At 45.9% G+C, this 15184-nt stretch overlaps 1 protein-coding gene across 17 annotated transcripts in view; it reads left to right on the plus strand.

Annotated features, from left to right (window-relative positions):
* Helz (helicase with zinc finger) overlaps positions 1 to 11439 on the plus strand; it is a 165830-nt gene extending 154391 nt beyond the window's left edge. For 15 of the 17 annotated variants that reach the window (XM_063268757.1, XM_039085638.2, XM_039085642.2 and 12 more), the window contains 2 exons: positions 2863 to 3115; positions 4030 to 11439. In XM_063268757.1, coding sequence (XP_063124827.1) covers positions 2863 to 3115; positions 4030 to 4364 — 588 coding nt within the window. In that variant the 3' untranslated portion in view covers positions 4365 to 11439. Of the gene's footprint in view, positions 1 to 2862; positions 3116 to 4029 lie in introns of those variants that run through there. The other 2 variants (NM_001105848.2, XR_010055158.1) reach the window with 2 other exon arrangements.
* Positions 11440 to 15184: the final 3745 nt, after the last annotated feature.

Below are 15184 nucleotides of genomic sequence, written 5' to 3' on the forward strand. Positions count from 1 at the left end.
AGAGACTTTGAGCCTCAGAGCAATTATGTCACAGTGGTGCACACCGATAGCCCCAGCATCTTGAACACTGAGGCTCGCCTGAGCTCTCGTGGTCAAGACAAGCACGGGCCAGCCACATGGTGAGACTTGTCTCCAAAAGAAAGATGGGAAAGAAAAGGGTGACAGTGGGGATTGACAGCAAGGCAAAGAACAAAAGAGGAGGCAGGCAGGAAGAAGGTAGCAGGCAGGCAGGCAGGCAGGCAGGCAGGCAGGAAGAAGGTAGCAGGCAGGCAGGCAGGCAGGCAGGAAGAAGGTAGCAGGCAGGCAGGCAGGCAGGCAGCAGGCAGGCAGGCAGGCAGGCAGGAAGAAGGTAGCAGGCAGGCAGGCAGGAAGAAGGCAGCAGGCAGGCAGGCAGGCAGCAGGTTGGAGACCCTGATGGAGGCTGTGGTCAGGCAAAGGAAAGAAAGGTTAGGAATTGAGGCTGAAGGAAGAAGCCCCCTTCGCTTTATTTGGTGTATAAAGCACCCTCACTTGCTGCCTGCTGCTTTGCCCCTGCCCACCTTACCTTCGCGGATGGACAGATAAAGATGGCTTTTCTGCACGCTCACCTCTGTGCATTCAACAGCTGTACCTATAGATTCCCCGCCCTTTTATTCTATTTATGTAACTTCCTGATTTTCCTTTTCCTTCATTGATGCTCCAAGGTTCCAGTGTCTACCATTGTCTATTCTACTGTCCTAGCTGCCCATTAAAGACAGGGCTTATGAAGTCCCTGGCTGAGGTCTTTCTGTGTCACAGAGCTCTCACAATTGCCCCTTCCCTTCCATTCCCTTCTCTTTCCCCTTCCCGTTCCTCTTCCCTTCCCCTTCCCTTTCTCTTCCTCTTCCCTTCCCTTCCTCTTCCCTTCCCCTTCCCTTCCTTCCCTTCCTTCCTCTCCCTCTCTCTCTCCCTCCCCCCCTTTCTTTTTTAGGCCCCAGCCAACATTACTACACTAGCTTTCACACATAAAGACTCAAGAGTGTGATCCCCTACAATCAGCGACAGGGCAGAATTCCCAGTATGACAATTAAAAAGCAGTTGATCTTCATTTCAAGAGCTAATTGTCTTTGTTACAGAAAAGGCTGAACAAACCATTTGATCGGTCACTGGAGGCTTGTCTGGCCTGGAGAATGTACACACTCTGGGACAGTTGGCTCTCCTGCTAAGCGACTTTCAGTGTGCTGCTTGAATCCCACACAGAGCAGCACAATCTCGATCCACAGTCAACTTCAAAGTTGTTGACCCCTGGGAAAGAATTTTCTCTAAAGAATAAAATAAAAAGTGAATGTAATCGTTCTAATGAGGAACAGGACATAAATAAGATACATATGAGGCTAGGTGGCAGTGACTGATTTTCCTAAGTTCATGTGTGGCCTGGTGTCACAGCTCCCTGGTGACAGAAAGGCTCTCCTCCACCCTTTCCTGCCCCTTTACTGTCCCTTCCTTGACACTAGTGGGGTTTGGTTTGGGCTGTATACTGATGCGACACCCCACCCCCTTCCAACCTTGGACTGCTGCTGGGGCCCCACAGTGCTCTCTGGTGGCCCTGCCCTTTATTATCCAACATGTGCTTATAAAGGTGAAAGATGCGTCTGAATCATAATTGAATTCAAGCTGAATATTTTATGATTTTATGATTACTGGGGAAAAACATGGGGCAATTAAAAGCCATGTGTCATTGTGATCAGATGTAGGTCTTTTAGTTTACAGTAAAACAATGATCTCACAATTGGCTCTTAAGATGCACCAGGAATCAACTTAAGCATCCTGTGTTCCTAGTGTATTTGGTTCTCTCTGCAATCCCAAGAGGACATGAGTGTTGCAGGGTAACACACTGAGGTTAGGCCAGTTTTCCACGGTAATGCTTGCAGATATAAGGCAAGGCCTGATGTCTAGTGCCACTGGCTAGGATCTAGGCAGGCTGGTCTGCACAGTGATTCTGTACTGCCTGCTATTGGAGCTGATGATAGCCAGTACCTGCCAGAAGTAGGCAAGAAGAAAGTGTAGAGCTCCTAGCTCAGGCGACATCTTGAAATGGCTGGCAAATAGCCCTTGTCAGAAGGGCAAGAGAATTTTGCTTATGTAGTTTTAGGAAATTTAGGAAGAAGATACATATGTTAATTAGGTTTTAAACATACGAAAATAATATTTTGAAGAAAGTAGTGAGTATTGCGCATCAGCTGATCAACTGGGAGAAGTATGACCCAGTCAGGCGTGCTTAGGCAAGGTGGGAGGAAGCAGGTCTTGTCAGCAGGGCCGAAGCTGGGGAGGTCCAGATGAGTCTTTTTAGTGGCCCTGTCCCAGAGCTCTGTGGGTCAGCCCACTTGCCCTCCAAGTCATGCATGCATGCTGTTCTCCAGAATAACTGTATGGCTTTATAACCAGAGACAAAACTAGTTTGGGGGACCAGAGAGATGGCTTAGTGCTCTTAACCAAGAGTACTGACTGCTCTTCCAGAGGTCCTGAGTTTCAGCAACCACATGGTGGCTCACAACCATCTGTAATGGGATCTGATGCTGAACTCATAAATAAAATAAATAAATAACTTTAAAAAATAAAAGACAACGGGTTTGTGCAGGAGCCCACAGGCTGGCATGTGTTGCCATGGGATCGCATAGGAAGGAACAGTCCAGAGATGAATTTCAGACCCAGGTTTCTTGACACCATGTTGGAGTGCATTTTATTTCAATGGGAGAAGGTGTAGAGGAGGGAGTTTCATACTACACAAGAGAATTTCCTTAGGAATCTGTCTGTTTTGTGAGGTTAGATCACTGTGGATCTGAAGGTGGTGTTGGATGTGGGAGTGGGCGTCCTGACTTCCCGAACATCTTTTTCTTTGTGTAGTATGAGCCCAGAGGACCTGGTCGGCCCTTGTACCAAAGAAGAATCTCATCTGGCGCAGCCCAGCCTTGTGTGGAAGAGGCCAGCACTCCCCAAGACAGCCTGGCTCAGGGCAAAGAACCGCAGGACCACAGTAACCCACCTGGGTTCGGCTTCCCAGCCCCCGAGTCCTGGGCCAACACCACCTCATCTGCCCCCTACCAGAACATTCCATGCAATGGATCCAGCAGGACAAGTCAGCCCAGAGAGTTGATAGGTAAGGTGAATGGGTGAGTTTCCAGAAAGCTGTGATTTTTACTCCTCACACCTGAATACACATGGGGGTGGTTTCCCGTCAGTCCCACCCACGTCCAAATTGCTCAAAAGCCACTGTGTGTTCTTGCAAGGGTGTGTGGGTGCGTGTTCTCTCTCTCTCTCTCTCTCTCTCTCTCTCTCTCTCTGGGTTATTTAAATTTCAAAAGATTGGAAACAAGCTAAGTGTTGATCAGTATTAACACTGGGACGATGTTTTAAAGACCTTGGAAGTCAGATGGTAGAAAATGTGATGCTTAGCTCTGTTTCTCCCCTCGTTAATCCACGTTCAGGTAGAACATTAGAGCTAGGTGCGTCAGTGCACACCTTTGCCCCCAGCTCAGGGCAGGCAGAGGATCAAGAGTTCAAAACCAGCCTGAGCTACACTGCAAAATCTTCTTGGAAAAAAAAAAAATGTTTCAATGTAAATGTGTTAAAAGAAAGGAGAGTGGCTGTAACAAGTGGACCCTGGCACCATTGGACCATGTTTGAGTATAGAGTGTGAACAGCACGTTTCTATAGATACAAGCATGTTCTGGTTCACAGTAACATAGCCACCCAGGCAGATAACTGAGTCTTTATCTGGCAGTGCTCTCCCCCAACACCCCCACCTCCCACCCCCACCCCCACCCTGGCCCCTACCCCGTTGACATGTGGTTTCTGTGTATTTGCTGTTCCTGGGTGTTATTTTATGGTGTTTCTTCAAGAGAGGGGTTTAAAGCGTGTTGTGGTTTCACGTCCTGTGACGGAGTTACGTATCCCTGAACTAAACTGTGTTTGCGCTTTTGCTCCTGGAGGTGGAGGAGCTCGTGCGTGCTTGTGTGCGTGCGCGCGCAGGCTGCGCCTCTGGTTAAACCTGTCCCTGTTCTCTGCTTGTAGTTCCACCCAAGACTGTCAAACCCCCTGAGGATCAGCTGAAGCCTGACAGTGGGGAGGTGTCCAGTTCCTTCAACTACTCGGTGCTGCAGCACCTCGGCCAGTTCCCACCCCTCATGCCCAACAAGCAGATCGCGGAGTCTGCCAACAGCAGCAGCCAGCAGAGCCCGGCAGGGAGCAAGCCCGCCATGTCCTATGCCAGTGCGCTACGGGCCCCGCCCAAGCCCAGGCCTCCGCCCGAGCAGGCCAAGAAGGGCAGCGACCCACTGTCCCTGTTCCAGGAGCTCAGCTTGGGCAGCAGCCCGGGAAGCAATGGCTTCTACTCCTACTTCAAGTGACCCGGCTCGCGCTCTCCTCAGAGAATGTGCAGTTCCTGTTCAGTCTGCAGGATTGAGGTGGCGGCTCTGTCTGTGTGCAGCCCTCCATAACGTTCACTGCGCTCTCAGTCCCCTTGCTGCTAGACCTGCGCCTACGTTTAAAAGTATATTCCATTATTTTGCATTTTTGATGTGAGTCAGAATTTTGACAGCTTTTATGTAGAATAAAAATATTTTTAAATTTGTGTATTGTTACATATGTTTGCATCAAGCTAGCAGCTAAGAGGTTAACTGTGCAACTATAAAAAAAGAAAAAGAAAAAAGTTTGTCTAAAATGTATTTAAAAGGAAAAAAATTGTTAAGTAGCATTTACATTTATTCAATAATATTACCACATGCTGGGTTTCTGTACCAGAAATGGCCAGTTGATGTACAAATGTATGTTATTTTTGCTTAAATTCAGTTAAAAAATTTTTTAAAAAAATAAAGGGGCAGCATCTTCTAAATCCCTTATCTTTTTTTTTTTTTTTTTTTTTTTTTTGACAACAGGATGCTGCATTCTAAAACTTTCAGAGTTTTAGACTATCTATGACATGCTGTTCTCTCCATCAGCATAGGGTAGAGGTCAAGGCCTTATTTGCCCGTGTATTCTGCATGCCACTGGGCTTTGAAATGTGAAAAAGGAAAAAAGAAAAAAAAAAAAAGCAAAGCAAACCCCAGTGGCATAGTCAGTTCCGTTTGTTTTGTTTTTGACAAGCAAGACTTCCCGCTTGTTTTTAACGTTGAGTTGAGAGCGGTTTTGTTTTTTTTAAACAAATCATGGAGCTGAAGCATTTTTAGGATTGTCGGTGCTTAGTAGACTTGATGACTATTTTAAAACTGCGTGAATTTAGTGAAAAATCTTTTTTTCTCACTCTGCATGTGTAAGTGTTTGTAGCCTGGCCCCTCCTCCAGGGCAGAAAGACCTGTGCCGACTAAAGGTTTGGGTTTCTTTTCCTCCAGTAAAAATCTTGGTACCTTATTTGATGTTTACATTAAGATATGACATTACACATGGCAATGCTAAGATTTTTTTCTAATTGTTTTTTTGAGGGACATCATTAAAGAAAAAAAAACATTATCAAAAAACTGATCAAAATCTAGGGTATGTTTCAGATCTTTTGAGTCTTCAGAAACCCCCCCTTGGACTCATTAGAAATACGGAATGTAAGCAAGCGTGTGCAGAGGTCCGCGGCCTGCCAGTTGTTTTGAATGATCATTGAAGGAAGAGGCTGTTCTCTTCATGTGTTCTTTAACACATCAGAAACAATGAATGTCCTTTGTCATTTCCTGATCCCGTAATTCTAATTTTACATTTCTGAGAAATCTTGAGACTACAATGTATCTCTCCCCCTTCCCCCCTTTTTTAAACTAAGATGAGTCCAGGGGATATTTCAAAAGAGCCAGACTTTCTTGACGATCGCTCAAGAGTAGCTTTCTGGAAGACTTTCCATAGAACGTTTTAAGATGAGTTGAAAGTGGCAAGGAGCCAGCAGACTTAGTCCGTGTGACTAGAGATTAGCTTATGCCGGCTCTCCACGGCCCCCTATAACCCCACACAGTGTGGGATTGAAGGCTGCGTTGGTTAAGAGGTAGTAAACTCCGAGACCGATGATACAGCCTCTCAGATTCAGTTCTGCCTTCGTGCTAGCGGAACCTGGCCTCCTGTCTCCGGCTGTAAGCTTCTTCTGAGCTGCCAGATGTGGACCGGCAGACTAAAGGCTGTGTTCACGGATAGTACAGGTCACGGCATGGACAGGCATCCAGTGAGCCATGACATCAGCACATGCTGGCATGTTACATGACATCAGCACATGCTGGCATGTTTCAGGCAGAATGAGACAACTTTGCCACTGGGCTCTGTTTTCTAATTCCATGCCCAGGCGAGAAATGGAACTCACCTGTGATATGCTATCCATGTCCCATCAGTGTTAGCTCCCATGCCCACACATGCAGACACACAGGACAGCAGGACATGCCGGGCAAGAGTTCAGAGAGCCATTCTGCTAATTCAGACAGAACTATTCTGTCAGCTTTTGGGTCACTTCTCACCAGGAGGTCATTGCCTACTTTCTGTTTTTCATACTTGAACCTTAAAAAAATATCAGTTTTTTAAATTATTTATATATAGTTAAAGTCGCGTGTGCACCCTATCATCTTATATAGAACACTGACGGTGGGACCGTCTGGATAAGGAACCCGTCAGGTTGCAGTGACATTCTCAACGTGGTTATGTCTAGGAAATGACACTAGCTACTTTCTACTTGACCGCTCTGTTGCGAATGTCAGAGCGTCCCCATCTCTTTCTTGTTTCTGCAGCTAGGTTGAGGGTTTATTTCTGTGTCTTGGCGTTATTTTCTCCCAGCTCCCCCACACCCAGCGTTACTCCTGTCTTCCCATCCAGGCTCTAAGGAGCCTGTTAGGTATGGCCAGCATCTTGTAACAGTCTACAGCAGACCTTACCAGAAGAGCCACGGCAAGCTGTCGCTCGCTGCTCCTTGCAGTCCCCTGGTAGTATTAGCAGGGTTAGTCAGCTTCACAGAAATAGCTTCTTCCTTTCATCAGATCCAACTTTCGAGTTCAGACGGAGCATATGCACCTACGTGCGTGTGTATATATATGTGTTTACATACATAAGCACACATCTGTTGTTCTTTTAAAGGAAACTTGATAGGTCTGTCTCCTGAGGTTGTTTTTGATTTTTCTCATTTATCCGTTCATTTCTACCTGAGGTGCTTCCTTGTCCTTGCCAGTACTGGTTTTGGCCATTGCTGTACAACTCGAGGTATTTCTTTCCTCCTCTCTCTCCCTTCCTCCTCTTTCTCTTCCAGTTCTTGTAGATGATAATTCAGAGTATTCAGTAAGTTTGTTCCCCCTACCCCACAGTTCCCTCTTGACCTAAAAATTAATTCCTGATGAGGTTTGACAGACCTCATTCCCTGTATCATGGATATGTTCTGGTGTGTTTTTAAAAGCACTCTATCCTGCTTCTGCCATTACTAGTCACGACATCTTGTCCTTGACTGGTCAGTAGTCAGTTATTGATCATTGAGACTAAGGATCTCAGCCTTCCTGTCTTCACACAGACTTCTCCCTGTCTGAGTCATCTGGTGTGAGGAGAGCAAAATTGTCCGCTGTAGGTTATTTTTTCTTTTGTTTTATTCTAATCAAAATTCTAGGATGAGTTCAGGTTTGATCTAAGCATCGACTGGTCCTTCCTGTCCAGAGAGCTGCAGGGTAAGTAAAAGAAGGGGAAGTCTCGAGGAATAAGCATTACCCAATTAAACACAGCAGTCTCTAGAGTTGATTTATTGAAGAGGTTTTCCTCTTTCTGAAGGCGTTGAAGTCCTGAGGAAGCTAACTGTCTTTTTAACCTTGAGCTCATGTGTTGTGTTAATGTTGCCGTAGTGTAGTTGAAGGCTCTAAGTTTGGTATGTTTCATTTTGAGAGCAAAGCTGAAAATGTAGAAGACTGCATCTCCAGCCACCGTGATGACAAGTCACGGTGTTGAGGACAATTTTAGTTAAATCTGAGTATTCCCCTGATTGTCATGGGAAAGTTAGAGTTCCTGAACTAGTTGACTTTTTTAGGAGATGCCCAGGAGCGAAAGAATCATTGCATAGTGAAGAGTTTTATTAATAGAAAAATTCTATAAAAACATGATTAAAAGTTCCCACATAGTAAGACATACACATTACTGCTTTAAAATATTATCTAGGCTGTCCATCCCTTCCCACCCACTTCCCAACCTCCTCACAGCTAAACTTGTCTTCTCTCCGTAAGTAGATGCTGTTGTTTTCTTGCCTATCCCTTGAAAATCCTGCTTCTGCTCGCCCTCCGTGTCTGCTCTCGTCTGGGTGCAGGTGTCTTGGTCGATGTGACTTGTCATCTGGTCAGTATTCAGACTGCCCAGAAGTTAGAGAGAAGGCGGATGCTGCCTCAGCTTGTCTCCCTTCTTCAGAGTGTCACTTAGCATGCCCTTCGAATCATGGTACCCAGACTCCCCTTCATCTGGGTCTTCAGAACATCCGCCGCATCAGTCCTTCTCATTTCCCTCTGTGACTTGACAGCGAGGCCGCTAAGTTCACACTTGCCATTTGTATCCCCATTTAATTATCAATTCCAAGACCATGGAAGGAGGGGATTTTTTTTTTTACTAAAGTTTAGCAACCCAATAAAACATCAGAAAGTGGCATCATATCATCAACTCTAGACTAGAACATCAGGTCAGACAATTTTTTTAAGTTTTAGTGTAACACTCAGATATTTCGAACCTACTGAAAAATACCTACTTTAAAAAAAAACAAAACAAACCACCTTTCTGTAAGGGAGGTGCACAATAGAAGATTCTAGACTTAGACTTGTGCGCTGTGGTTACTTTCTAGCCCATTCATCCAGGGGTAAGTCTAAAGCTTCCGGAACGAGTGTCGAGAGAAAGCCCACGGGTCCTACAGTTTCAGTCACCAGAGTGGTAGATCAGACTTTACTTGCAATTTGTTCAACAGAGAGATTTTATTTTGATACAAATATTAAACATAAAGCATAGTAAGTTTTATATAATTCTATGAGTTCATTAAACAATATTATGAGATTTTCGGTATGTTTTTTTGGGGGAGGGGTCTTTTTGGCTATTTCTACCTCACACGAGGTCTCTTTATTTAGTATACGAGCATGTGGTTGCCTGCCTTAGGATGATGTACGGGAGGGGGAAATCAATATTACCTTTTAAGAAAACTTTGATTTTTTTTATGGAATAATCATTTTAATATTTTAATGTTTGAAACTGAAGAGGGCAGGGACAGCAAATTACACACAGCGGTAACTATCTACAAACTATTGTATGTTAAGATTCTAGAATTGTGAACAAGATCAAGAAAGAAAAAAAAAGGAAAAAAAAAAAGCAATTCTGAGGCTGAAACTTGCCTCAGTTTCCCCTGGACGGGTTGTTGAAATACAGATTGCTGGACCCACTGCCAGGGTGGCCGCCACAGCCGTCCAGGAAGCGCACTTTGAAGACCACTGGTCTAGAGAGAGAGAGTGTGGGGGCTTTAATCTCTTCACTCTTGGGCTGTTTTAATCATCCTGGCACCACAAGTGGCCCATTTGTGGAAAGAGCTCTCTCTACCCTTGGGGGTCTCTGCTGCTCCTCCCCATTAGGGTGCAGGGGCGCCTTCATTGGTAGAGTAAGTTTGTTGTTGTTAGCGACGACGCAGCTGCCTGGCTGTCATTTGGAGGCTGTGCGTTTGTGAGATGTGCTTAGAGTCGACCTCAATCCCTCCACATGGAGACAGAATTGTGGAAAGAAGCCATCGGATGCCCTGAGAGTGTACTTGCACTCGTCCAGGGTCTTAGTACAGGAGTCCCGGTCCTACGGTGGCAGTGACTTGGGGCATCAGAAACATTAGATAGTCCCCAACTAATGGAACCTATAGTTTTTAATCTTTTTTTTGTCCCCTTCTTCTTCGGTATATGTGTTGGGGGGCGAGGGCAAAGGATTTACCTTCGTGTTCTATGTTTCTCAGGTTAACAAAGTTATTTTGGGTCCTCCGCCATGCCTGCAGGTGTTAGGGGGAGCCTGGGTGTTGCACGTGGCAGGAAAGAAGCAATTGTTTCTGACTCCCTGCAAACCTATGTTTGCAGAAGAGTCGAGGGGAACACTCCACCCCCATAGCACGAGCGACCCCTAAGTCACAGAAGACGTGGACAAGCACGTTATTTCTGAGAAGGAAACCACCCACAACATAACACACCTGACAGGACTTTGACTATTTTTACATTTGTGTGTTGTGTTTAATGTGCAGCCTGGGCTGCAGCCTGGTGGGTTTTGGGCTCTGCTTCCTGGTTTCTAGTTGACTTTGAATTTACTGAGTTACTAGGAAGAAAACAAATCCATTTCTAAGGTAGTAGAATGTAGAACAGCGTAGGCGTCAAAGCATAAGACACAATGACCATCATAGAACGCGTTGGCTTTAGCGTTCCCAGCCCCCAGGACCCCCTACATAAAAGGCCCGGAAGCTTCAGCCTCAGGCTGCTGGTGTGCTCATCACAGCTCCCTCTATGCACTCCCGGCTTATAAGGGTCTTTGGTTTATCTGCGATCTGCATCTCGAGATACCACTTTGTATCTCTCAGGAGGTCAGAGGACTCCTTTGTTCGGGTTGAAGTCCCAAAATGTCCGTTGTACCTAAGATTGTTTCTCAGCGATGCCCCTCCCCCCACCAGAGGAAGGGTCTCTGATCTCCATGCATCAGGACCACGGCCGCTCCTATCTGTCCACATATATGACACTATGTACTGTATCTGATTTCTGCGCCAGCCGTCTGACCTGATTCTTTGAAACCCGCAAAGGTACTGGTTATATGTAACAGCTGCATCCCGGGAGAACGGGGCGGTCCAAATACTTTCTCTGAAGTATAAAGCTTATGGGGTTTGCATTTTAGTCAAGAGTCCTAGCCATCAGTGATGCAGGTTCTTTCTCTTTTAATGTTTTACAAGAAAATACAATTCTCTAAATGTGGTCAGCAATGTGCAGGATCAGTCACATGGTAGATTCGTTCTGGGTCTTCTATTGGAAAAGCCTTCACAAGGGAGGCTGTATATAAAACCACCCTGGTCCGCTTACCGTACAAGCATCACTTCCGTAGCATCTAATTCAGCCTAATCTGTGACAAAAGTAACAACAATGACTCTGTTCCTTTGTGGTATACCACACCTCATCTGAGAGGTTCTAAGACCTGAAGAGTTTATTCTTAAAAGTAAAGATGGCTTTGTATCATAAGATCAGCCCCAAAGCTGTCCACCAAGCCTTTGCTTCTCTCTGTCCTTCCTCTTTCCGAACTTGGTTTTTGGAGTCCCCTTAGCTGATGTTACTTCCTTAGGGCACTTTTTTTTTTTTTTTTTGGCTTTTTTTGTTTGTTTGGTTGTTTGTTTGAGCCCAGGAGTCTACAGTGTGATCCTTGTCAGTGAAGTTTTTTGTTTTAAAAGATTCATGGTAACACAAAAATGTATTTTACTGCTACAACTAAAATGTATTTATAATAAAAATGCCTTTTTAATAATTGGGAGAGTGTGTCTTCTGTGTGGACTCTGGTTCTCCGCTCCCTTTTCCCTCTAAACTTAAAGGCGTTGAAGAGGCTAGCACACGTTTGACTTAAGTTCATCACAGACATGGTGAAGCTCATGGGAGAGAGAGTCCAGGTGTCAAGAAGTAAGGTTGTGATTTTACAGAGATCTAGGACATGGCTCACCAACTTCAGCAGTCGCCCAAGCCTTAAAGCTCGAATGTCACCGAGCAACATAAATGGAGAGAATGAGCCCTCTTCAAGGTCACACTCCCGGGGTCGGAATTTATTTATTTGTTTTTAGCAAATGTTTTGAACTTCTCTCCCCAAGTCTTGTTGTCATTAATACTGGGCTTGGGTGGCTCAGAATTCGAGAGCCCATTAATCTAGTATACACTGATATATTGAAGTAGGGCGAGTACTACACCCCACAATTACACAGAGGATTGCCCGGAATCCATCATGTTTCTATTAGGAACGTTTGCGTCTGCGATGCTGCTGCTGCTCTGAGAAGCACCAGTGGGCTTCAGACAGCTTCCTGTGCCATATTATATTTAATGGCCTGTTAGTAGAACACCATTAATCCAGCTTGAATACACCATGCTCGGGCTTGCTGTTGTGACTGAGATGAGATAGTGGGTCTTTCCCAGGGACAATAGCCTATGGTCTGTGGCACTGGATCTGTTCTTGTTCCTTAGTTTTTAGATTACCTCTTGTGTGTGGGTGTTCTGACTGTTTGTATGTCTGCGTACCATGTGTGCTCTGGTGCCTGAGGAAGTCAGGAGAGGCGTTACGGATGGCTGTGAGCCCTGACATGGGTGCTGGGATCTGATCCCAGATCCTCTGCAAGAGCAGCTTCTGACCACCAAACAGCTTCCTCTGCTGCAGGCAGACATTTTGCTTTTTTTTTTTTTTTTTTAAAGCCTCTGGATTTTTAAAAAGGAAAACAGTTTTTTTCCATGTAAGTGTGGTGGATTCAGAGGCTCCTCAAGCTGTGCTCTGTACTTTGCAGAAGTAACCTCTGATCAGGGAAGAAGTGCAAGGGTGACTCTTCAATAGAGATGGTAACTGACTGATAAACACTGAGAGAGGTGGGGAAAAGCCCAGAGCACAGTTGGAAGGCTGGGCTGGCAGGGACGGGGTGGGGAGTGGTGCTACTGCTCTCGGTAAGTCTAGAGTACTCAAGACCCATTGCTGACTCTACTGCTTGAATTTCACGGTTTTGTCTTAGCCAGTCAATCCCCATCAGATGAAAATCCTTGGGATTTGAAGAACTGACCATTGTATGGCCTTACTTCATGTTTATCCTACCAACTGCCTGACTCATTCTCTGAAAACCCACGGTGGCTCCCCATCACCACTGTGGCCTTTTTCTTTTTCCTTTTATTTTGTTTGTTTGTTTATTTATTTAGAGACCATGTTTCACTATGAAATGCTAACCAGAAGTGATTGCACTAGCCCACAAACTTTCCCAAAAGATGGTGTCATAGACTCAGCCTCCTTAGTTCTGTGACCAAGTTTCACAGCCAGGGCCAAAGTCACAGGCAACTGGAAGGTGATAGGCCAATAGACTTCCGCTTGTGGGAATGCATGTATTTCTCAAGGTCTGGGCAAGTATGTCCCATAGACCCAGGGGCTAAAGGCACAGTCCCAAGCCTGTGCTGCACTTGGAAGTAGTGGGCCCTTTAAGAGATGAGACCTAATTTGAAGCCCTTAGGTCACTGGGAGCACAACACCGAAGGGGATTATGGGACTGCTGAGAAGCTAAATCTGACCTGATGTGTTGTGCCATGGAAAGCCCAAAGTGAAAGCAGTAATCAGTCTTGTGAAGCCTCTAAGACTGAGGGCCAAAGTACTTTCTTCTTTCTGAGCTCATGTGTCCAAGGTGATTGTTACAGGTGTGGAAAGCCGACCAAATGCAAGGTGAACCTGGACGTAATCTAGTTACCAAACCTGTTGGATTGGCTCAGGAACAGGGTGGAGGATCAACTGCTTTTGGGGAAAAAAAGTTTATGATCTAGTATAAAGGTAGCTTTGTACCTCTCTCCAAGCTGTTGGGGAAACCTGCCTTTCCCGAAGGCTTCTGTTGGTGTGCTCTAGCTTGGAAAGTCCTTTCATCTTGCGTCTATGATGCTCTGAGCTCCACTCTGGATCCACTCTGGAGAATGCAGCTGGCTCAGTCTTACTAATCTGACTCAAGCTGTGTGTGTGGAGAATCCACTCCTGGGATGGAGACAGCTGAGGCTGGGGAACCAGAGCAGGAGGGAGCCCTTTCACACCCCTTTCTTACTATAAAGGCCTTTCTGGGCTTTGTTGTTCTCCCTCATGGTTTTCTTGTATGAGGTGTGCCTTGCCCGTTCTCCCTCAGGGACACTGCCTTGTCCATGCATAACTGTAGCTCATGAGCTCCTCAGAGCCTGTCCTGAGGCTTGGGGACCCGGACGCTGTGCAGGACTTGGGGAAAGGTTCAGTGCAGTGAAGGGTCTAGCTACCACAATGATTCTGAAGAAAACATGGCCTTACCTTCAAAGACCTTAGCAGCAGGAGGGTCAGTGGACTGTGTCAAAATGAGCTGAGTACAAGAAATGAACAGGACACCAAGAACTCAAGGAGAAAGGCTTGTCATGTGAGGGACTGGAGAATATGTCACTTCCACAGGTGCCAACCTCATGACCCTCTGAGTGTCCACTGAGTGTTCTCAACTCTCAGAGAATGTAGACCTTACTTGAAGCCACTCAGCATTGACGGATGAGGAAATAAATTCTCCCTCGTGTGCCTTGACCCACACGGTACCTAACATAGCACACGGCATTGACCACCATGGTGGTACACAAACATAAGTCCTTTGAGATGTTTCCATCCTGACCCTAAAACTTGTGTGTATGTGTCCGTGTGTGTGCATCTGTGTGTCCGTCCGTATGTGTGTGTCTGTGTGTCCCTGTGTGTGTCCATGTGTGTGTGTCCGTGTGTGTTTGTGTGTTCATGTGTTTGTGTGTGTGCCTATGTGCCTGTGTGCCTGTGTGTGTGCCTGTGTTTTGTGTGTGTGTGTGTGTGTGTGTGTGTGTGTGTGTGTGTGTGTGTGTGTGTGCGCGCGCGCACGCTAACCTCCAAGATCTCAATGTTCTGTTACAGGGAAAGAAGGACTTTGGGGCAGATCACATGAAGAACACACAGGTGGGGAGACTCTCTAGGGTATCACATGGTCCTTCCAAGTAATTGTCTGTGGGATGATGTCACAGGCCTCCCTTCCTTTGCCGTGAGTCTAGATGGCCACAGCCTTTTGTCTGTTTTGTTTTTTAATATTTGCAGTTGTGTTTTAATTGCAGCATTTTTCCCTTCCTCTTCCTTCCTCCAGCCTCTCCCACACAGCCCGCTCTCCTTCATATTTATGGCCTGTTTTCTCTTTAGCTGTTATTGCATGCATATGTGCATCTGTGTATACATATACATTCCCAAATATAACCCGCTGAGTCTATAGGATGCCACTTGAATGTACGCTTCCAAGGCTGGCAGTTTGGGATTGGACAACCAAACTGTGTGTGCTCTTCCCTGGGAATGGCTGCAGCGTTTGCTCCGCACTTTACTATAAGCCTGTAGTCCTTTGTGTAGGGTTGAGGCTTCGTGGGCTTTTCCTCATGCAGTTTGACCTGTTCCTTGGTTTCTCTTTCTTGTTCAGCTCATGTTTGGATGATTAGGTTGGTGAGACATTCAAGGCATAGCTACTGATGTGACTCGGAGACAC

This window comes from Rattus norvegicus, chromosome 10 (genome assembly GCF_036323735.1).
Source record: "Rattus norvegicus strain BN/NHsdMcwi chromosome 10, GRCr8, whole genome shotgun sequence".
Lineage (NCBI taxonomy): Eukaryota > Metazoa > Chordata > Mammalia > Rodentia > Muridae > Rattus > Rattus norvegicus.